The sequence below is a fragment of the Oncorhynchus keta genome, chromosome 27, assembly GCF_023373465.1.
Source record: "Oncorhynchus keta strain PuntledgeMale-10-30-2019 chromosome 27, Oket_V2, whole genome shotgun sequence".
Taxonomy (NCBI): Eukaryota; Metazoa; Chordata; class Actinopteri; order Salmoniformes; family Salmonidae; genus Oncorhynchus; species Oncorhynchus keta.
The window spans coordinates 6,314,502-6,338,137 of record NC_068447.1 but is presented as its reverse complement, the minus strand read 5'-3'; the positions used below and the strand labels follow the sequence as shown (position 1 = coordinate 6,338,137).

Below are 23,636 nucleotides of genomic sequence, written 5' to 3'. Positions count from 1 at the left end.
ACGCTACATTATAACACTTCATTATTATAGAACACGCTACATTATAACACTTCATTATTATAGAACACGCTACATTATAACACTTCATTATTATAGAACACGCTACATTATAACACTTCATTATTATAGAACACGCTACATTATAACACTTCATTATTATAGAACACGCTACATTATAACACTTCATTATTATAGAACACGCTACATTATAACACTTCATTATTATAGAACACGCTACATTATAACACTTCATTATTATAGAACACGCTACATTATAACACTTCATTATTATAGAACACGCTACATTATAACACTTCATTATTATAGAACACGCTACATTATAACACTTCATTATTATAGAACATTAATATACATTATAACACTTCATTATTATAGAACACGCTACATTATAACACTTCATTATTATAGAACACGCTACATTATAACACTTCATTATTATAGAACACGCTACATTATAACACTTCATTATTATAGAACACGCTACATTATAACACTTCATTATTATAGAACACGCTACATTATAACACTTCATTATTATAGAACACGCTACATTATAACACTTCATTATTATAGAACACGCTACATTATAACACTTCATTATTATAGAACACGCTACATTATAACACTTCATTATTATAGAACACGCTACATTATAACACTTCCTTATTATAGAACACGCTACATTATAACACTTCATTATTATAGAACACGCTACATTATAACACTTCATTATTATAGAACACGCTACATTATAACACTTCATTATTATAGAACACGCTACATTATAACACTTCATTATTATAGAACACGCTACATTATAACACTTCATTATTATAGAACACGCTACATTATAACACTTCATTATTATAGAACACGCTACATTATAACACTTCATTATTATAGAACACGCTACATTATAACACTTCATTAATATAGAACACGCTACATTATAACACTTCATTAATATAGAACACGCTACATTATAACACTTCATTAATATAGAACACGCTACATTATAACACTTCATTAATATAGAACACGCTACATTATAACACTTCATTAATATAGAACACGCTACATTATAACACTTCATTAATATAGAACACGCTACATTATAACACTTCATTAATATAGAACACGCTACATTATAACACTTCATTAATATAGAACACGCTACATTATAACACTTCATTAATATAGAACACGCTACATTATAACACTTCATTATTATAGAACACGCTACATTATAACACTTCATTATTATAGAACACGCTACATTATAACACTTCATTATTATAGAACACGCTACATTATAACACTTCATTATTATAGAACACGCTACATTATAACACTTCATTATTATAGAACACGCTACATTATAACACTTCATTAATATAGAACACGCTACATTATAACACTTCATTATTATAGAACACGCTACATTATAACACTTCATTATTATAGAACACGCTACATTATAACACTTCATTATTATAGAACACGCTACATTATAACACTTCATTATTATAGAACACGCTACATTATAACACTTCATTATTATAGAACACGCTACATTATAACACTTCATTATTATAGAACACGCTACATTATAACACTTCATTATTATAGAACACGCTACATTATAACACTTCATTATTATAGAACACGCTACATTATAACACTTCATTATTATAGAACACGCTACATTATAACACTTCATTATTATAGAACACGCTACATTATAACACTTCATTATTATAGAACACGCTACATTATAACACTTCATTATTATAGAACACGCTACATTATAACACTTCCTTATTATAGAACACGCTACATTATAACACTTCATTATTATAGAACACGCTACATTATAACACTTCATTATTATAGAACACGCTACATTATAACACTTCATTATTATAGAACACGCTACATTATAACACTTCCTTATTATAGAACACGCTACATTATAACACTTCCTTATTATAGAACACGCTACATTATAACACTTCATTATTATAGAACACGCTACATTATAACACTTCATTATTATAGAACACGCTACATTATAACACTTCATTATTATAGAACACGCTACATTATAACACTTCATTATTATAGAACACGCTACATTATAACACTTCATTATTATAGAACACGCTACATTATAACACTTCATTATTATAGAACACGCTACATTATAACACTTCATTATTATAGAACACGCTACATTATAACACTTCATTATTATAGAACACGCTACATTATAACACTTCATTATTATAGAACACGCTACATTATAACACTTCATTATTATAGAACACGCTACATTATAACACTTCATTATTATAGAACACGCTACATTATAACACTTCATTATTATAGAACACGCTACATTATAACACTTCATTATTATAGAACACGCTACATTATAACACTTCATTATTATAGAACACGCTACATTATAACACTTCATTATTATAGAACACGCTACATTATAACACTTCATTATTATTAACAAGGCAGTTAACACTTCATTTTATGAACAAGGCAGTACATTATGAACAACTTCATTGTTATGAACAAGGCAGTTAACCCACTGTTATGAACAAGGCAGTTAACCCACTGTTCCCCTAGAACAAGGCAGTTAACCCACTGTTATGAACAAGGCAGTTAACCCACTGTTCCCCTGAACAAGGCAGTTAACCCGCTGTTCCCCTGAACAAGGCAGTTAACCCACTGTTCCCCTGAACAAGGCAGTTAACCCACTGTTCCCCTGAACAAGGCAGTTAACCCACTGTTCCCCTGAACAAGGCAGTTAACCCACTGTTCCCCTGAACAAGGCAGTTAACCCACTGTTCCCCTGAACAAGGCAGTTAACCCGCTGTTCCCCTGAACAAGGCAGTTAACCCACTGTTCCCCTGAACAAGGCAGTTAACCCACTGTTCCCCTGAACAAGGCAGTTAACCCACTGTTCCCCTGAACAAGGCAGTTAACCCGCTGTTCCCCTGAACAAGGCAGTTAACCCACTGTTCCCCTGAACAAGGCAGTTAACCCACTGTTCCCCTGAACAAGGCAGTTAACCCGCTGTTCCCCTGAACAAGGCAGTTAACCCGCTGTTCCCCTGAACAAGGCAGTTAACCCGCTGTTCCCCTGAACAAGGCAGTTAACCCGCTGTTCCCCTGAACAAGGCAGTTAACCCGCTGTTCCCCTGAACAAGGCAGTTAACCCGCTGTTCCCCTGAACAAGGCAGTTAACCCGCTGTTCCCCTGAACAAGGCAGTTAACCCGCTGTTCCCCTGAACAAGGCAGTTAACCCGCTGTTCCCCTGAACAAGGCAGTTAACCCGCTGTTCCCCTGAACAAGGCAGTTAACCCGCTGTTCCCCTGAACAAGGCAGTTAACCCACTGTTCCCCTGAACAAGGCAGTTAACCCACTGTTCCCCTGAACAAGGCAGTTAACCCACTGTTCCCCGGTAGGCTGTCATTGTAAGTAAGAATTTGTTCTTAACTGACTTGCCTAGTTAAAGTTCATTATCATAGAACATATGACAGTTCATTAGATATAGCATATTACATTACAGTTCATTATTATATGAATGCTACGCTATTACATTATTGTAGTTCTTGTTTTTCACCCACTCTAATTCAGTTTGGTCATTTATGAGAATTTATCTCATTTTGGAGAACATTACTGGGGGGGAAAAATGTATTTTTTGTAAAAAAAAATTTGCTCAGAAAACAGGCCATTTACTCAAGACAGAAACCAAAGATTTGCAAATGTTTTAAAATCCTGGTTTCAGATGAAGGGTTTTATTCAACTGATCTGAATAGTGTAGCCGAGCCTACATGGCGTTTCTGTGGTTCGGCGTCTGTAGCACCTGTGGTGGGTCTCCCACAGCAGAGCTGGGATTAGGTCTTAGAGCCGCAGTATCACAGCATAGTTACGGTCCCTCACACCTCCAGGACAGACCTGTGATACAGGGTGAGAAATGGATTTTGGCCCGTGTACAGTGTGTGTCTCTGTATATAAGGTGCGTGCGTGTGTGTGTGTATGTGTGTGTGTGTGTGTATATATCAGGTGTTTGTGTCTCTACGGCCCAGCGGTCGTCGTGGTAACTCATCATTAGGTGATTAATGGTAGCCATGGCGACTGCTGGGCTGTAATCAACCCTGGTGTTTGTGTTGAAACTGAAAACAAGAGCAGCTGCCCTGTCAGTTGGTGTACAACAAACACAAACACACACACACACATAGTAACACACTGCGTACACTCACACACTCACACTCACACACACGCAAACACACACACACACACACACAGTAACACACTGCGTACACTCACACTCACACTCACACACACGCACACACTCCAGATAACAAGCTGCGGTCATGTCGAGGAAGAGTCGTACTCTTGTCAACCATGTCACTGTATTCTGTCAAAAGCCACTCCTCTCATCCTCTAGTTTCTCTCCTTCATCTTTCCTGTAAACACACTGCATGAGCTATCTCAGGGTCTGTAATAACTATTTCTAGGTGATCTCAGGGTCTGTAATAACTATTTCTAGGTGATCTCAGGGTCTGTAATAACTATTTCTAGGTGATCTCAGGGTCTGTAATAACTATTTCTAGGTGATCTCAGGGACTGTAATAACTATTTCTAGGTGATCTCAGGGTCTGTAATAACTATTTCTAGGTGATCTCAGGGACTGTAATAACTATTTCTAGGTGATCTCAGGGTCTGTAATAACTATTTCTAGGTGATCTCGGGGGGCTGTAATAACTATTTCTAGGTGATCTCAGGGGGCTGTAATAACTATTTCTAGGTGATCTCAGGGGCTGTAATAACTATTTCTAGGTGATCTCAGGGGACTTTAACTATTTCTAGGTGATCTCAGGGGGCTGTAATAACTATTTCTAGGTGATCTCAGGGACTTTAATAACTATTTCTAGGTGATCTCAGGGGGTCTGTAATAACTATTTCTAGGTGATCTCAGGGTCTGTAGTAACTATTTCTAGGTGATCTCAGGGTCTGTAATAACTATTTCTAGGTGATCTCAGGGTCTGTAATAACTATTTCTAGGTGATCTCAGGGTCTGTAATAACTATTTCTAGGTGATCTCAGGGGGACTTTAATAACTATTTATAGGTGATCTCAGGGTCTGTAATAACTATTTCTAGGTGATCTCAGGGTCTGTAATAACTATTTCTAGGTGATCTCAGGGTCTGTAATAACTATTTCTAGGTGATCTCAGGGGACTTTAATAACTATTTCTAGGTGATCTCAGGGACTATAGTAACTATTTCTAGGTGATCTCAGGGTCTGTAATAACTATTTCTAGGTGATCTCAGGGTCTGTAATAACTATTTCTAGGTGATCTCAGGGTATGTAATAACTATTTCTAGGTGATCTCAGGGGCTGTAGTAACTATTTCTAGGTGATCTCAGGGTCTGTAATAACTATTTCTAGGTGATCTCAGGGGGACTTTAATAACTATTTCTAGGTGATCTCAGGTGGCTGTAATAACTATTTCTAGGTGATCTCAGGGACTTTAATAACTATTTCTAGGTGATCTCAGGGTCTGTAATAACTATTTCTAGGTGATCTCGGGGTCTGTAATAACTATTTCTAGGTGATCTCAGGGTCTGTAATAACTATTTCTAGGTGATCTCGGGGTCTGTAATAACTATTTCTAGGTGATCTCGGGGTCTGTAGTAACTATTTCTAGGTGATCTCAGGGGGACTGTAGTAACTTTCTAGGTGATCTCAGGGTCTGTAATAACTATTTCTAGGTGATCTCAGGGGTACTGTAGTAACTATTTCTAGGTGATCTCAGGGGGACTGTAGTAACTATTTCTAGGTGATCTCAGGGGGACTGTAGTAACTATTTCTAGGTGATCTCAGGGGGACTGTAGTAACTATTTCTAGGTGATCTCAGGGGGACTGTAGTAACTATTTCTAGGTGATCTCAGGGGGAATGTAGTAACTATTTCTAGGTGATCTCAGGGTCTGTAATAACTATTTCTAGGTGATCTCAGGGGGACTGTAGTAACTATTTCTAGGTGATCTCAGGGGGACTGTAGTAACTATTTCTAGGTGATCTCAGGGGGACTGTAGTAACTATTTCTAGGTGATCTCAGGGGGACTGTAGTAACTATTTCTAGGTGATCTCAGGGGGACTGTAGTAACTATTTCTAGGTGATCTCAGGGGGACTGTAGTAACTATTTCTAGGTGATCTCAGGGGGACTGTAGTAACTATTTCTAGGTGATCTCAGGGTCTGTAGTAACTATTTCTAGATGATCTCAGAGTCTGTAGTAACTATTTCTAGGTGATCTTTAGTGGTAAATAGCAAACAGGGGCCAGTAAGAGAACTCTCTGTGTGTGTGTGTGTGTGTGTGTGTGTGTGTGTGTGTGTGTGTGTGTGTGTTGTGTGTGTTGTGTTGTGTTGTGTTGTGTTGTGTTGTGTTGTGTTGTGTGTGTGTGCATTGCAAGCATACTGCTATTAGGATTCTGTGCTGTACGGCTGTGTCTGAAATGCTTCTCTGTTCTATATAGTGAGTAGAGCAGATCTATGAGACCCCTCATACCTGTGGAACACCTGTGGTAGGAAGGTTTAATGACGATGTTGACGAGAACCTTCGCTGTGGCAGTCAGCCATGTCAGCCTGAATCACAGGTTTTCTCACTACCATAACAGGTAAAATCATCGCATGAGTCCCAATTACCACATTATTCCCTATAAAGTGCAGTAATCCTATGGGCCTGGATCAAAAAGTAGTGCACTATATTTGGGACACAAGTCTTTTCCTCTACTGGTTCACAGCAGTGGATTGGTCAGGCCGTGTTCTCTCCTCTACAGCTGCCGTTTCACATTAAATATAGAATCCTTAAAGACACGCTCCACAACATTGGCCGACTACTAAGATTTTATTTTGATTTTTAAACCTCCCGAACCCGTTGCTTACATTATCCATAGACAAACATTGGCAGTAGAATGGCCTTAGTGAAGAGTTCGGGGACTTTCAACACGTGGAACCAACCGTCGTAGGATGCCACCTTTCCAACAAGTCAGTTCGGCAAATATTTCTGCCCTGCTAGAGCTGCCCCGGTTTACTATAAGTGATGTTATTGTGAAGTGGAAACGTCTAGGAGCAACAACGACTCAGCCATAAAGTGGTAGGCCACACAAGCTCACAGAACGGAACCGGCGAGTGCTGAAGCGAGGAAATTTGTCTGTCCTCGGTTGCAACACACACTAGCGAGTTCCAAACTGCCTCTGGAAGCAACGTCAGCACAAGAACTTTGTCGGGAGCTTCATGAAATGGGTTTCCACGGCCGAGCAGCCGCACACAGTCCTAAGATCACCATGCAATGCCAAGCGTCGGCTGGAGTGGTATAAAGCTCGCCACCATTGGACTCTGGAGCAGTGGAAACGCGTTCTCTGGAGTGATGAATCACGCTTCACCATCTGGCAGTCCGACGGACGAATCTGGGTTTGACGGATGCCAGGAGAATGCTATCCTGCCCCAATGCTTAGTCCCAACTGTAAAGTTTGGTGGATGAGGAATAATGGTCTGGGGTCACACAGCAGAGCCAGAGAGAGCAATGGGGATGTGCAGGTTGACTCATAAACGGTGTCTATATTGGGTTAAAACAATACATTCAGAAAATATCTATAAATGTATCATTCTTGTTCAATTTATATCTATATTCTACATTGAGGTTTTTTTTTTCTTTATGTTTCGGCTATCTGGTATTAATGCCTAACTTTATGCTCACCGAATAGCCTACAAAAATAACTCTTAATCACCAAACGCTTTTGTGAACAGACAGGGCAATTTTATGTCTCTTCACTGAGATGAGAAGGACAACGTCGGGAGTTGAATTCAATATGAGAAAATCTGCGAAATGGAGAGTTGAAAATAAAGAGAAGGGAGGGACAGAAATGTTATGTTTCTGGAAAGATGTGGTGAAATGGTAAAACAGGGTGATGGCAGTGCCTGTGTTATGTGTGGCGAGTGTGGCGCTATACAAATTAGACAGTCACAAGACGGGAACTTCGAGTAGTCTTATGGGACGTCAAGGGAATTGTGTTCAGATGGGTTAAATGGAAACTGAAATCTGGACACAGACTGTAGGCCTATAAACTCTATCTGCATTTTTGAATGTGCAGTTAGGGACCGACCGTCTGTAGAGTTGCTGCCCCGATGCATCGTAAAAGCTGATTAGTATTTCAACCACAAAATATGTATCTTAGCAGAGACACATTGGGTCATTTTCACAGCTTTCTATTTCCTCTTAACTGGTCAAACTGAAGTCATTTGGACATTTTGCCCAGAATATTTTTTTTCTTCCCCCAAATGTTTTAATTTGAAGGTATTGCATTTTCTCCCCGGTCCCTAAACGTCTTTGCTCCACAAAACAAGCAGACATAATAATATAATAATAATATATGCCATTTAGCAGACGCTTTTATCCAAAGCGACTTACAGTCATGTGTGCATACATTCTACGTATGGGTGGTCCCGGGAATCGAACCCACTACCCTGGCGTTACAAGCGCCATGCTCTACCAACTGAGCTACATGACAGAGAACCAATGTCAACTAGATTGAAGCATTCATTCTATAATTTACGATATTATTCTGGTGAGTAAGAGTTTATATAGTCTTCTAGGTTAACGTATAATGACAGAATAGACCAGAACATTCAACGTAGTCTGTAATTTTCCGAGACCGATTTTGGCTCGTGAGCACTACTTACAGAACTACTGGCTAAAAAGTAGACATGAATACAGGACGATCCCTTTAATTGAAACCATAACAAAGCAGAACCCCACCCCTGTTTTGGTAAACAGCTGAGGGATGGGCCTGGAGAAATGTAACCGCTCTCAAATTCATAGTGTGTAACCTTTTATTTTACTAGGCAAGTCCGTTAAGAACAAATTCGTATTTACAATTGACGGCCTACCGGGGAACAGGGGGTTAAACTGCCTTGTTCAGGGGAACAGTGGGTTAACTGCCTTGTTCAGGGGAACAGCGGGTTAAACTGCCTTGTTCAGGGGGCAGAACGACAGATTTTTACTTTTGTCAACTCGGGGGGATTCGATGAAGCAACCTTTCGGTTACTGGCAGAGCTATGGATACAATGACTGACCATTCATGATATCAACATTATAGTTTTAGCTTTAATTGTTTTGGTCCTTCTGTAGCTCAGTTGGTAGAGCATGGCGCTTGTAACGCCAGGGTAGTGGGTTCGATTCCCGGGACCACCCATACGTAGAATGTATGCACACATGACTGTAAGTCGCTTTGGATAAAAGCGTCTGCTAAATGGCATATTATATTTATTATTATATATACTATGTTAACAGTCACATTGTTTACAAACAGTAGAGTAAAACAAGCTTAAATTGTGTTCTGACGGGGTGGTACGACAGTTGAACTAAGCTCACAAGGCATTTACAGGATATATTATTCAAGAATCAATTAATTATTTATCATTCATGTAGAACAAAAATGGATGTAGCATTCTAGCTTCAAAGACATGTTCCGGGGAACTTTTATCAACTAGTATTTTTTTTAAGTGTTTTTATTTCATTAGTTTACTCCGGCTTTGTACTGGATGAGTCGTTATGTAGTATATCATCTATGAGCAGAATGAATGTTTTACCTCAACTAGCCCAGGATGAGTCATTATGTAGTATATAATCTATGAGCAGAATTAATGTTTTACCTCAACTAGCCCAGGATGAGTCATTATGTAGTATATCATCTATGAGCAGAATGGCTGTTTTACCTCAACTAGCCCAGGATGAGTCATTATGTAGTATATCATCTATGAGCAGAATGGCTGTTTTACCTCAACTAGCCCAGGATGAGTCATTATGTAGTATATCATCTATGAGCAGAATGGCTGTTTTACCTCAACTAGCCCAGGATGAGTCATTATGTAGTATATCATCATTGAGCAGAATGGCTGTTTTACCTCAACTAGCCCAGGATGAGTCATTATGTAGTATATCATCTATGAGCAGAATGGATGTTTTACCTCAACTAGCCCAGGATGAGTCATTATGTAGTATATCATCTATGAGCAGAATGGCTGTTTTACCTCAACTAGCCCAGGATGAGTCATTATGTAGTATATCATCTATGAGCAGAATGGCTGTTTTACCTCAACTAGCCCAGGATGAGTCATTATGTAGTATATCATCTATGAGCAGAATGGCTGTTTTACCTCAACTAGCCCAGGATGAGTCATTATGTAGTATATCATCTATGAGCAGAATGGCTGTTTTACCTCAACTAGCCCAGGATGAGTCATTATGTAGTATATCATCTATGAGCAGAATGGCTGTTTTACCTCAACTAGCCCAGGATGAGTCATTATGTAGTATATCATCTATGAGCAGAATGGCTGTTTTACCTCAACTAGCCCAGGATGAGTCATTATGTAGTATATCATCTATGAGCAGAATGGCTGTTTTACCTCAACTAGCCCAGGATGAGTCATTATGTAGTATATCATCTATGAGCGGAATGGCTGTTTTACCTCAACTAGCCCAGGATGAGTCATTATGTAGTATATCATCTATGAGCAGAATGGCTGTTTTATCTCAACTAGCCCAGGATGAGTCATTATGTAGTATATAATCTATGAGCAGAATGACTGTTTTACCTCAACTAGCCCAGGATGAGTCATTATGTAGTATATCATCTATGAGCAGAATGGCTGTTTTACCTCAACTAGCCCAGGATGAGTCATTATGTAGTATATCATCTATGAGCAGAATGGCTGTTTTACCTCAACTAGCCCAGGATGAGTCATTATGTAGTATATCATCTATGAGCAGAATGACTGTTTTACCTCAACTAGCCCAGGATGAGTCATTATGTAGTATATCATCTATGAGCAGAATGACTGTTTTACCTCAACTAGCCCAGGATGAGTCATTATGTAGTATATCATCTATGAGCAGAATGACTGTTTTACCTCAACTAGCCCAGGATTCCCTAGTTTGAGAGTGACTTTCTGGAAGCGTTTTTCCCCCCACACGTGGGCCAACACCGTCGCTGCAGCCCCTTGCCATTTGAGTAACCGCTAGCAGGATGCACACACAGCCGAATGAGCAATGTCGCGGTGCACACGTGTGACATGATACGTAATTGTCGGGGAACACTTTTGGCTTCTGAGAGCAAATTTTAGAACTAGTGACTAAAAAATAAATAAAAGTACAGGAGAATCTCTTACATGGGATTAGACATGACTAGCAGACAGGAGCAGATTAGCGACACGACTAGGAGACAACAGCAGATTAGCGACATGACGAGGAGACAGGAGCAGATTAGCGACATGACTAGGAGACAACAGCAGATTAGCGACACGACTAGAAGACAACGGCAGATCAGCGACACGACTAGGAGACAACAACAGATTAGCGACATGACTAGGAGACAGCAGCAGATTAGCGACATGACTAGGAGACAGCAGCAGATTAGCGACACGACTAGGAGACAGGAGCAGATTAGCGACACGACTAGGAGACAGGAGCAGATTAGCGACACGACTAGGAGACAACAGCAGATTAGCGACACGACTAGGAGACCGGAGCAGATTAGCGACATGACTAGGAGACAACAGCAGATTAGCGACACGACTAGGAGACAGCAGCAGAATAGCGAAATGACTAGGAGACAACAGCAGATTAGCGACATGACTAGGAGACAACAGCAGATTAGCGACATGACTAGGAGACAACAGCAGATTAGCGACACGACTAGGAGACAACAGCAGATTAGCGACACGACTAGGAGACAGCAGCAGATTAGCGACACGACTAGGAGACAACAGCAGATTAGCGACACGACTAGGAGACCGGAGCAGATTAGCGACACGACTAGGAGACAGGAGCAGATTAGCGACACGACTAGGAGACAGGAGCAGATTAGCGACACGACTAGGAGACAGGAGCAGATTAGCGACACGACTAGGAGACAGGATCAGATTAGCGACACGACACGACTAGGAGACAGGAGCAGATTAGCGACACGACACGACTAGGAGACAGGAGCAGATTACACGACACGACTAGGAGACAGGAGCAGATTAACGACACGACTAGGAGACAGGAGCAGATTAACGACACGACTAGGAGACAGGAGCAGATTAACGACACGACTAGGAGACAGGAGCAGATTAGCGACACGACACGACTAGGAGACAGGAGCAGATTAACGACACGACTAGGAGACAGGAGCAGATTAACGACACGACTAGGAGACAGGAGCAGATTAAGTAACACGACTAGGAGACAGGAGCAGATTAGTAACACGACTAGGAGACAGGAGCAGATTAGCAACACGACTAGGAGACAGGAGCAGATTAACGACACGACATGCCTTGGAGACAACAGCAGTAGTCAGCCCAGACAGAGACTAGACGCATACCTAACCAAATAGACTGCAGGCATGGCAGGAGACAAACTGAGCCAGTCTCAGCACTTAGACCTCGTTCCAAATGCTATTTGAAATCGTTTCAAACGGGCTACTTAAACTGTGCTTCATTGAGCTTGTTTGGCACGATGGATTCAATAGATATGAAAAAGTGTCTGAACCAAGGCCTGCTCTGCTCAGCAGCCCACAGCAGAGGCCTCTAGACCGTGGGCCCTGTAGCAGCTCCTCCTCCACTGCCACTCGTCTGTCAGTGAAGAGCCCAGCAGTGTGCTGCACAAGGAAAGCCCGTGGAACTATTGTGTGTTCCAAATGGCGCCCTATTCCCTATACAGTGCACTACTTTTGACCAGAGCCCAGCTCATGACAGAAAGGCGATCTTGTCATGTTGAATTATTACCCTGTTCATTAACGGCTCCTTTTTCCTGTCTCTCTTCCCTTCTTCTTTCTTCACAGCTTTTCTGGAACACTGGGGCTGTTGGTGTGGCTGAATTTTCCCTGGATTTGATTGGTCAATTCAGAAGACTGAAGCCCAGGCTGACAGTCTACCTTTCACGGAGGCCCAGCCGTGAGAGGACTGAGGAAGGCACGTGGCGAATCATGACCGCGGACAAAGACAAGCCAGACAGAGAGAAGGACAGGGACAGAGACCGAGACAGGGAGAGGGACAGAGAGCGGGACAGAGACCGGGACAAGAGGGACAAAGCGTCCAGGGAGAGCGAGAGCTCACGACCGCGCCGCAGCTGCACGTTGGAGGGCGGAGCGAAGAACTACGCCGAGAGCGAGGACGAGGATAACGAGAACAGGGGAGGGGCCGGGGCCGGGGCAGTAGGCGGGATCAACATGGGGATGGGGGAGGAGTCAGGGAAGAAGGGAAAGAAGAAGATGATCAAGAAGAAGTCGAGGTATGAACGGATGGAGAACGGAGAGATCACTTCCTTCATTACTGAAGACGACATTGTTTACAGACCTGGTGGTAAGTTCAATTCTTGTTACGTCATTAAGTTATAAAAGTCTCTTCGTCTGTTTGGCAACATATGTGTTTGCTTTTCTCCTGAAAGAAGCCTCAGTCCCAAGAGATACATACAAGCCTAGGCCTGTAGACAAGTACGACGCCACATTGAACAATACAACTTTATTGTTCAATGCGAATTGTACATGTGTATTTACATTTGCTTTTATTTTCCATTTGTCTAATTGGTAGCAGACAAGTTTGAGACGCATTCCTCAAATCTAGCCATAATTCCAGAGACAAAAACATGACATTATTTCCTCTTTGATGTTAGGGTGTGTGTGTGTGTGTGTGTGTGTGTGTGTGTGTGTGTGTGTGTGTGTGTGTGTCCGCCCTTTTTAAAATGCTAGGTAACGTTGATGTTAGGTTGTGTGTGTGTGTGTGTGTCCCCCCCGCCCTTTTAAAATGCTAGGTAACGTTGATGTTAGGTTGTGTGTGTGTGTGTGTCCCCCCCCGCCCTTTTTAAAATGCTAGGTAACGTTAGCTTTCTCTAGTTGGCTGTACCTGGAAGATGTTACACATAGATATTTGACTGGAAGTTGTCCCTGCTCCAAACCCCTCCGGTAGTTTCCATCCTATAGCTTTGTTCTCCATCTTCATTTTGAAATAGTGAGCCAACGTGTTTTCACCATTTCTATTTCCATGTCTGATCAAAACTCATTTTCTCTCGTCTCTTTACAGCAGACGTGTAATGAGCAATAGGCTTTGGAACATAAAATCGCAATATAGAATCGTGAGAATCTCAAACACATATTATCACCATACTTAAGTGCTGATACGATATCATATTGTGAGGTTCCCTGGCAGTTCCCAGTCATTATTGATTAGCATATTGATCCAGAGTGGAGCCGCGGTCTAAGACACTACAGAGACGCCCTGGTTCGATTCCCGGCTGTAGCACAACCGGCCGTGATTGGGAGTCCGCGGCGGGACAATTGGACCAGCGTCGTCCGGGTTCGGCCGGTGGAGACCGTCATTGTAAATAAGAATTTGTTCTTAACTGACTTGCCTAGTTAAATAAAGGTAAAATGTAAAATAGAATGAAAAATATTGAAGTCTGCTTGTTCTGTTGTATGGGATAGTATTTCTTTCCAAGAACGATATTGAGTTGTTCTGTAGTATAGTATCTTTAGAGGGAGACTAGGTAGGAAACGTCTCAAATACCATCCTATATCTTTATATAGTGCATTACTTGACCAGTGCCCTGGTCAAAGGTTGTCCACTATGTAGGGAATAGGGCACTATTTGTCCACTATGTAGGGAATAGGGCACTATTTGTCCACTATGTAGGGAATAGGGCACTATTTGATACACAGTCATAACCTTTTCCCCGGCAGTAAACACGACCTCTTCTTCACCTGCTGTTTCTAAATCGGTTGAACACCAAACTGAGGGGGGAAATGTCCAAACTCGGCTGTCTTTACTGAGGGAGGGAGGGAGGGAGGGAGTGAGGGAGGGAGGGAGGGAGGGAGGGGAGGGAGAGAGGGAGGGAGAGAGGGAGGGAGGGGGGAGGGAGGGAGGGAGGGGGGAGAGGGAGGGAGAGAGGGAGGGAGAGAGGGAGGGAGGGAGGGGGAGAGGGAGGGGGAGAGGGAGGGAGGGAGGGAGGGGGGGAGGGAGGGAGGGAGGGAGGGGAGAGAGAGGGAGGGAGGAGGGAGGGGGGAGGGAGGGAGGGGGAGAGAGGGAGGGAGGAGGGGGAGAGAGGGAGGGGAGGGAGGGAGTGGGAGAGAGGGAGGAGGGAGGGGGAGAGGAGGGAGGGAGGGGGCGGAGGGAGAGAGGGAGGGAGGAGGGGAGGGGGGAGGGAGAGGGGGCTGAGGGAGAGAGGGAGGGAGGGAGGGAGAGAGGAGAGGGGAGGGAGGGGAGGGAGGGAGAGGGAGGGGAGGGAGGGAGGGGGGGGGGGGAGGGAGGGAGGAGAGGGGGAGGGAGCGGGAGGGAGGGGGAGGGAGACGGAGAAAGAGACCCCTGCAGTTTTCTCTCTGTTACAGTGGAATCTGGCTCAGCTAGTCTGCCCCTGTCATCAATGGCATATCTTTAATTTATCAAGCAGGAAGGAAAAGGTCAAAAAAAGGTCAAGTAGCTTCACTGTGGTCGCTGCCATGCTTAGTTATTTAACATGAACACATACATTATTGCAGCCCATGTGTTGTTATTTCCCTTTTAAGAGATGTGACGTGGCTGTCTAACGCCCCTCCCCCAGCCACCCCTTGGTAATAATCTTGTTCACGCCATTATCTTTCTGTTCGTATCAGTAAGTCCTTGAAAAAGCCATGGCTGTGTCCGCCAGAGAGAAGCCTTGTTCCTGACTGGGAACCTTAAAACATACACACGCACAACATTGAACCTTAATATACACACACACAACATTGAACCTTAATATACACACACAACATTGAACCTTAATATACACACACACACAACATTGAACCTTAATATACACACACACAACATTGAACCTTAATAATATACACACACACAACATTGAACCTTAATATACACACACAAAACATTGAACCTTAATAATATACACACACACAACATTGAACCTTAATATACACACACACAACATTGAACCTTAATATACACACACACAACATTGAACCTTAATAATATACACACACACAACATTGAACCTTAATATACACACACACAACATTGAACCTTAATATATACACACACAACATTGAACCTAATAATATACACACACAAAACATTGAACCTTAATAATATACACACACAACATTGAACCTTAATATATACACACACAACATTGAACCTTAATAATATACACACACACAACATTGAACCTTAATAATATACACACACACAACATTGAACCTTAATAAGAGAAACACAACATTGAACCTGAATAATATACACACACACAACATTGAACCTTAATATACACACACAAAACATTGAACCTTAATAATATACACACACACAACATTGAACCTTAATATACACACACACAACATTGAACCTTAATATATACACACACAACATTGAACCTTAATAATATACACACACACAACATTGAACCTTAATAATATACACACACAACATTGAACCTTAATAATATACACACACACAACATTGAACCTTAATATACACACACACGACAGGGACAAAGTTTTCTTTCTCTGCATTTAATGTTGAATAGAGAAAGATATATTAATGCTGAATAGAGAGAGATGAGAAGAGACTGATGGAGGAGAGACTGAGGGAGGAGAGAGGGGGGAGCGACACACAGAGCGAGGGTGAGCGACACACAGAGCGAGGGGGGGTGACACACAGAGAGCGAGCCGGGATGACACACAGAGAGCGAGGGGGGAGCGACACAGAGAGCGAGGGGGGAGCGACACACAGAGCGAGGGGGGGAGACACAGAGAGCGAGGGGGGAGCGACACACAGAGAGCGAGGGGGGAGCGACACAGAGAGCGAGGGGGGAGCGACACAGGGAGCGAGGGGGAGCGACACAGAGAGCGAGGGGGAGCGACACAGAGAGCGAGGGGGAGCGACACAGAGAGCGAGGGGGAGCGACACAGAGAGCGAGGGGGGAGCGACACAGAGAGCGAGGGGGAGCGACACACAGAGCGAGGGGGGAGCGACACACAGAGCGAGGGGGAGCGACACACAGAGAGCGAGGGGGCAGCGACACACAGAGCGAGGGGGAGCGACACACAGAGCGAGGGGGCGACACACAGAGAGCGAGGGGGCAGCGACACACAGAGAGCGAGGGGGGAGCGACACAGAGAGCGAGGGGGGAGCGACACAGAGAGCGAGGGGGGCGACACAGAGAGCGAGGGGGAGCGACACAGAGAGCGAGGGAGAGCGACACAGAGAGCGAGGGGGAGCGACACACAGAGAGCGAGGGGGAGCGACACACAGAGAGCGAGGGGGGAGCGACACACAGAGAGCGAGGGGGAGCGACACAGAGAGCGAGGGGGGGAGCGACACAGAGAGCGAGGGGGAGCGACACAGAGAGCGAGGGGGGAGCGACACAGAGAGCGAGGGGGGAGCGACACACAGAGAGCGAGGGGGGAGCGACATACAGAGAGCGAGGGGGGAGCGACACACAGAGAGCGAGGGGGGAGCGACACACAGAGAGCGAGGGGGAGCGACACACAGAGAGCGAGGGGGGAGCGACACACAGAGAGCGAGGGGGGAGCGACACACAGAGAGCGAGGGGGGAGCGACACACAGAGAGCGAGAGGGGAGCGACACACAGAGAGAGAGGGTGGAGCGACAGAGCTGGAGAGAGCGAGGGGGAGCGACAGAGAGAGGGGGGGAGCGACAGAGAGATGGGGAGCGACAGATCTGGAGAGAGCGAAGGGGAGCGACAGAGAGCAGGGGGGCGACAGGGAGCTGGAGAGAGCGAGGGGGAGCGGCAGAGAGAGATGGGGAGCGACAAAGGGAGCTGGGGGAGGTGGAGCGACAGAAAGAGAGCTGGAGAGAGCGATGGGGGAGTGACAAAGAGAGCTGGAGAGAGAGGGGGAGCGCTGGAGAGAGCAAGGGGGGAGCGACAAAGAGAGCTGGAGAGAGAGGAGGGAGTGACAGAAAGAGAGCTGGAGAGAGCGAGGGGGGAGCGACACACAGCGAGAGCGAGGGGGGAGCGACACACAGCGAGAGAGGGGGGAGCGACACACAGCGAGAGAGGGGGGAGCGACAGAGCTGGAGAGAGCGAGGGGGAGCAACAGAGCGCGAGGGAGAGCGACAGAGAGCGAGGGGGAGCGACAGAGAGCTTGAGAGAGCGAGTGGGGAGCGGCAGAAAGAGGGGGGGCGACAGGGAGCTGGAGAGAGTGAGGGGGAGCAGCAGAGAGCGAGGGGGAGCAACAGCAAGAGATGGGGAGCGAGGGGGGAGCAGCAGAGAGCGAGGGGAGCGACAGCGAGAGATGGGGAGCGAGGGGGGAGCAACAGAGAGAGGGGGAGCGACAGAGGGAGAGGGGGAGCGACAGAGAGAGCGAGGGGGGAGCGACAAAGAGAGCTGGGGAGAGGTGGAGCGCAGAGAGGGAGCTGGAGGGAGCAATGGGGGAGTGACAAAGAGCACTGGAGAGAGTTAGGGGGGAGTGACAGAGCTGGAGAGAGCGAGGGGGGAGCGACAGAGAGAGAGGGGGAGTGACAAAGAGGGGAGCGACAGAAAGAGAGCTGGAGAGAGCGACAGAAAGCTGGAGAGAGAGGGGGCGACAGAAAGAGAGCTGGAGAGAGCGGCAGAAAGAGAGATGGAGAGAGCGAGGGGGGAGCGACAGAAAGAGAGCTGGAGAGAGCGAGGGGGGAGCGACAGAAAGAGAGCTGGAGAGAGGGGGTGGAGCGACAAAGAGAGCTGGAGAGAGGGGGAGCGACAGAAAGAGAGCTGGAGAGAGCGACAGAAAGCTGGAGAGGGGGGCGACAGAAAGAGAGCTGGAGAGAGCGAGGGGGAGCGACAGAAAGAGAAAAGCAAAGCTCAATGCTGCTTTGTCTCCTGTTCAACCGTGCAGAGAGTCAGTCACTTCAATGAAACATTCACAAGACAAAAACCAAGTCACGGGTTTTCTTTCTTTCTGCCAGAGAGAATATGTGTATATTCCAGAAAAGTGATCATAAACTCGCAGCAGTTCAGGTTTTTGTTTTTCATTATGTCATTAGGTCAACCTTTAAAAAAACTAAGCCAGACTGTAACATTTTAGTAACCTAGTTAGGACTGTGACATTTTAGTAACCTAGTTAGGACTGTAACATTTTAGTAACCTAGTTAGGACTGTAACATTTTAGTAACCTAGTTAGGACTGTGACATTTTAGTAACCTAGTTAGGACTGTGACATTTTAGTAACCTAGTTAGGACTGTGACATTTTAGTAACCTAGTTAGGACTGTGACATTTTAGTAACCTAGTCAGGACTGTGACATTTTAGTAACCTAGTTAGGACTGTCACATTTTAGTAACCTAGTCAGGACTGTGACATTTTAGTAACCTAGTTAGGACTGTAACATTTTAGTAACCTAGTTAGGACTGTGACATTTTAGTAACCTAGTTAGGACTGTAACATTTTAGTAACCTAGTCAGGACTGTGACATTTTAGTAACCTAGTTAGGACTGTGACATTTTAGTAACCTAGTTAGGACTGTAACATTTTAGTAACCTAGTTAGGACTGTGACATTTTAGTAACCTAGTTAGGACTGTGACATTTTAGTAACCTAGTTAGGACTGTGACATTTTAGTAACCTAGTTAGGACTGTGACATTTTAGTAACCTAGTTAGGACTGTGACATTTTAGTAACCTAGTTAGGACTGTGACATTTTAGTAACCTAGTTAGGACTGTGACATTTTAGTAACCTAGTTAGGACTGTGACATTTTAGTAACCTAGTTAGGACTCTCATCTCAGTTGTTGAGTGACATGGGCGAGGGGCTTGGTGTGTAAATGGGAAGGTGCACACAGTCAGAGATCTGTAATATAATGATGAGATGCTCATGTCTCCGTCCTAACAATGGCAGTCGTTGTCCCAAAGGCTGGAAGGCAGGTGACAAGCATAGTTCCAAAGTAAGCCCTGGGCTTATTGTTGGACAGATTTTGGTGTGAGTGAAACCTCTCGCTTCGCCTCTTCTTCTCTGACGGCACAGAAGGAGCGAAGGAGACAAGACTAAGAAGACCACATGAGACCAAGGAGCCAGTAAATGAGACCAAGGAGCCAGTAAATTAGACTAAGGAGCCAGAATAAAATTGGAATATCGCTTAATAATATACATTTGAATGAATTGGAGATATGGCCCAGCCCTAACACAGAGTACGTCCTCCCTGTCTGTCTGTCTCGTCTGTCTGCTCAGCCGTGTGATCCCTGAAAGATGGGAGCATCTCTTTCTGCAGTAAGGCTTAGTGTGCATTGAATGGAGACGAGACGACAAGGAGATGACAGGATACGTGTGTTCTCCAGTCTGACGGAAGGGTGGAAAGGGGAGACTGGCAGGTAGCTGAGGAGGACAGGCAGTCACACACACACACACACCCTCCCCACTGAGCGGCGACCTGTGCGATCGATCGGGGCTTTGAGTAGCTCTTCTCCAGCCAGCCTCCATGCAGCTCTGAAGGATATTCTCTAAACACACTCCAGCTGACACACACACACACACACACACACACACACACACACACACACACACACACACACACACACACACACACACACACACACACACACACACACACACACACACACACACACACACACACACAGTACCGCTCTGCTATAGGCGATCAATAGGCGGCATCCTGAAACAACACACACACACACACACACACACACACACACACACACACACACACACACACACACATCACCTTTGTCCTCAGTCTTTGCAGGCTAAGCTAACATGTCCACTGTAATAAGGAGCCCTACTGTTGCAGTGTCTCTGTCTGCTCAACTAGCTAATGGAAACTACCCGCCTTCCGGCTCTCCTCTCCAACATGGCCGCCTCCCGTCTCTCCTCTCCAACATGGCCGCCTCCCGTCTCTCCTCTCCAACATGGCCGCCTTCCGTCTCTCCTCTCCAACATGGCCGCCTCCCGTCTCTCCTCTCCAACATGGCCGCCTTCCGTCTCTCCTCTCCAACATGGCCGCCTTCCGTCTCTCCTCTCCAACATGGCCGCCTTCCGGCTCTCCTCTCCAACATGGCCGCCTTCCGTCTCTCCTCTCCAACATGGCCGCCTTCCGTCTCTCCTCTCCAACATGGCCGCCTTCCGTCTCTCCTCTCCAACATGGCCGCCTTCCGGCTCTCCTCTCCAACATGGCCGCCTTCCGGCTCTCCTCTCCAACATGGCCGCCTCCCGTCTCTCCTTCCGGCTCTCCTCTCCAACATGGCCGCCTTCCGTCTCTCCTCTCCAACATGGCCGCCCCCCCGTCTCTCCTCTCCAACATGGCCGCCTTCCGTCTCCTCTCCAACATGGCCGCCTCCCGTCTCTCCTCTCCAACATGGCCGCCTCCCGTCTCTCCTTCCGGCTCTCCTCTCCAACATGGCCGCCTCCCCCGTCTCTCTCCCTCTCCAACATGGCCGCCTCCCGTCTCTCCTCTCCAACATGGCCGCCTCCCGCCTCCTCTCCAACATGGCCGCCTTCCGTCTCTCCTCTCCAACATGGCCGCCTTCCGTCTCTCCTCCAACATGGCCGCCTTCCGTCTCTCCTCTCCAACATGGCCGCCTCCCGTCTCTCCTCTCCAACATGGCCGCCTCCCCTCTCCCTCCAACATGGCCGCCTCCCGTCTCTCCTCTCCAACATGGCCGCCTCCCGTCTCTCCTCTCCAACATGGCCGCCTTCCCTCTCCTCTCCAACATGGCCGCCGACCGTCTCTCCTCTCCACCATGGCCGCCTTCCGTCTCTCCTCTCCAACATGGCCGCCGACCGTCTCCCTCTCCAACATGGCCGCCTTCCGTCTCTCCTCTCCAACATGGCCGCCTTCCGTCTCTCCTCTCCAACATGGCCGCCTCCCGTCTCTCCTCTCCAACATGGCCGCCTCCCGTCTCTCCTCTCCAACATGGCCGCCTCCCGTCTCTCCTCTCCAACATGGCCGCCTTCCGGCTCTCCTCTCCAACATGGCCGCCTTCCGTCTCTCCTCTCCAACATGGCCGCCTTCCGTCTCTCCTCTCCAACATGGCCGCCTCCCGTCTCTCCTCTCCAACATGGCCGCCTCCCGTCTCTCCTCTCCAACATGGCCGCCTTCCGTCTCCTCTCCAACATGGCCGCCTCCCGTCTCCAACATGGCCGCCTCCCGTCTCTCCTCTCCAACATGGCCGCCTCCCGTCTCCCCTCTCCAACATGGCCGCCTCCTGTGAATAAACGAGACAGTTAAATCGTCTTAAGGGAGGCGGTGAAAGGTTTTCATTATGAGGATGTAGTGGTGTAACAGTACACCTGTTCGTACAGAGACCTCAGGTTCGGTCCGCACTGTGAACCCAAATGAATACGTTAAACTATGTAATACGATTCTAATTCTTATTTGACTAATTTCAAACAGTTCTTTAATGAGGCGTAGCCGGGAACTAGTTCTGTTCAATGGCGAGTGGTGGGGGTCGATATTTTTATTTTTTATTTAACTCTGCAAGTAGGTTGAGAACAAATTCTTAGTTATGATGGCGGACTACCAGGATAAACCAGGATAATTATTTGTTTAAATCTCCAGTTTGGTAACATTTAGGCTTCCCAGTGTAGATGACAATGGAGACGGACAGAGAGAGTATGTCTCCATTGCTCAACCAGAATAGCCGATGGAGCACCTCAAATATCTTGTCGACGTAAATGCGTCAACATCACCCCAGACTTACTGCCACCAAGAGGGAAACGCACAACAACAACTTGGTCTCCCCTCTGCACTCGGGCAGCACTTGGAAGCTGATTCTAACTGGCCCAAAGACATTACAGGAACGATAGATATGTTTATAGTAGCCTGTTCTCCGTGGTCGAGAGGAATCGAGGGTTTCAGCACCGCCGGTGAAAGTTCTCGAGCCACGTTACTAACTTCTCTCACTCGCACCTGTTCCAGCAAACAGAAACACCTTGCTCTATAGAAGCAAGCTAAACGCTGAAGTTGTCCTGGAATTGACCAATGAACCCCGTGTTGGGTTTACTACAGATGGATGGCCCTCCAGGGCTGCTAGAGAGGGGTTTACTACAGATGGATGGCCCTCCAGGGCTGCTAGAGAGGGGTTTACTACAGATGGATGGACCTCCAGGGCTGCTAGAGAGGGGTTTACTACAGATGGATGGACATACAGGGCTGCACTACAGATGGATGGACCTCCAGGGCTGCTAGAGAGGGGTTTACTACAGATGGATGGACATACAGGGCTGCACTACAGATGGATGGACCTCCAGGGCTGCTAGAGAGCTACATAACAGTGACGGCCCCCTCACATTACCCAGGAGTGAGACATTACAAATACTGTGCTACGGACACGCCCCCTTTGAAGAGTCACAACTGAACTGTGCATATTTTTCTCTTTGTAAAATCATAATAGCACAGACCTATACCATAATTATATATTGATTTCACACACATTATTGCACTTTATTTTTTAACGTTGTTGTTGAGTAATCATGTTTTTATTTAAGAAAATCCAAAGTGTGGTTTTAGTTCTCATCGGGCATATTTACTCATCAGTAGTCTACAGCTTTGGTTGTGGGGGAGGG

The 23,636-nt window shown here is 45.6% G+C and overlaps 1 protein-coding gene across 7 annotated transcripts in view; it reads left to right on the top strand.

The window, feature by feature from the left end:
* LOC118377411 (arginine-glutamic acid dipeptide repeats protein-like) overlaps positions 1–23,636 on the top strand; it is a 384,037-nt gene that overhangs the window by 162,881 nt on the left and 197,520 nt on the right. For 6 of the 7 annotated variants that reach the window (XM_052481336.1, XM_052481337.1, XM_052481333.1 and 3 more), the window contains one exon: positions 12,932–13,451. In XM_052481336.1, coding sequence (XP_052337296.1) covers positions 13,076–13,451 — 376 coding nt within the window. In that variant the 5' untranslated portion in view covers positions 12,932–13,075. Of the gene's footprint in view, positions 1–6,580; positions 6,722–12,931; positions 13,452–23,636 lie in introns of all 7 variants that reach the window. The other variant, XM_052481334.1, reaches the window with a different exon arrangement.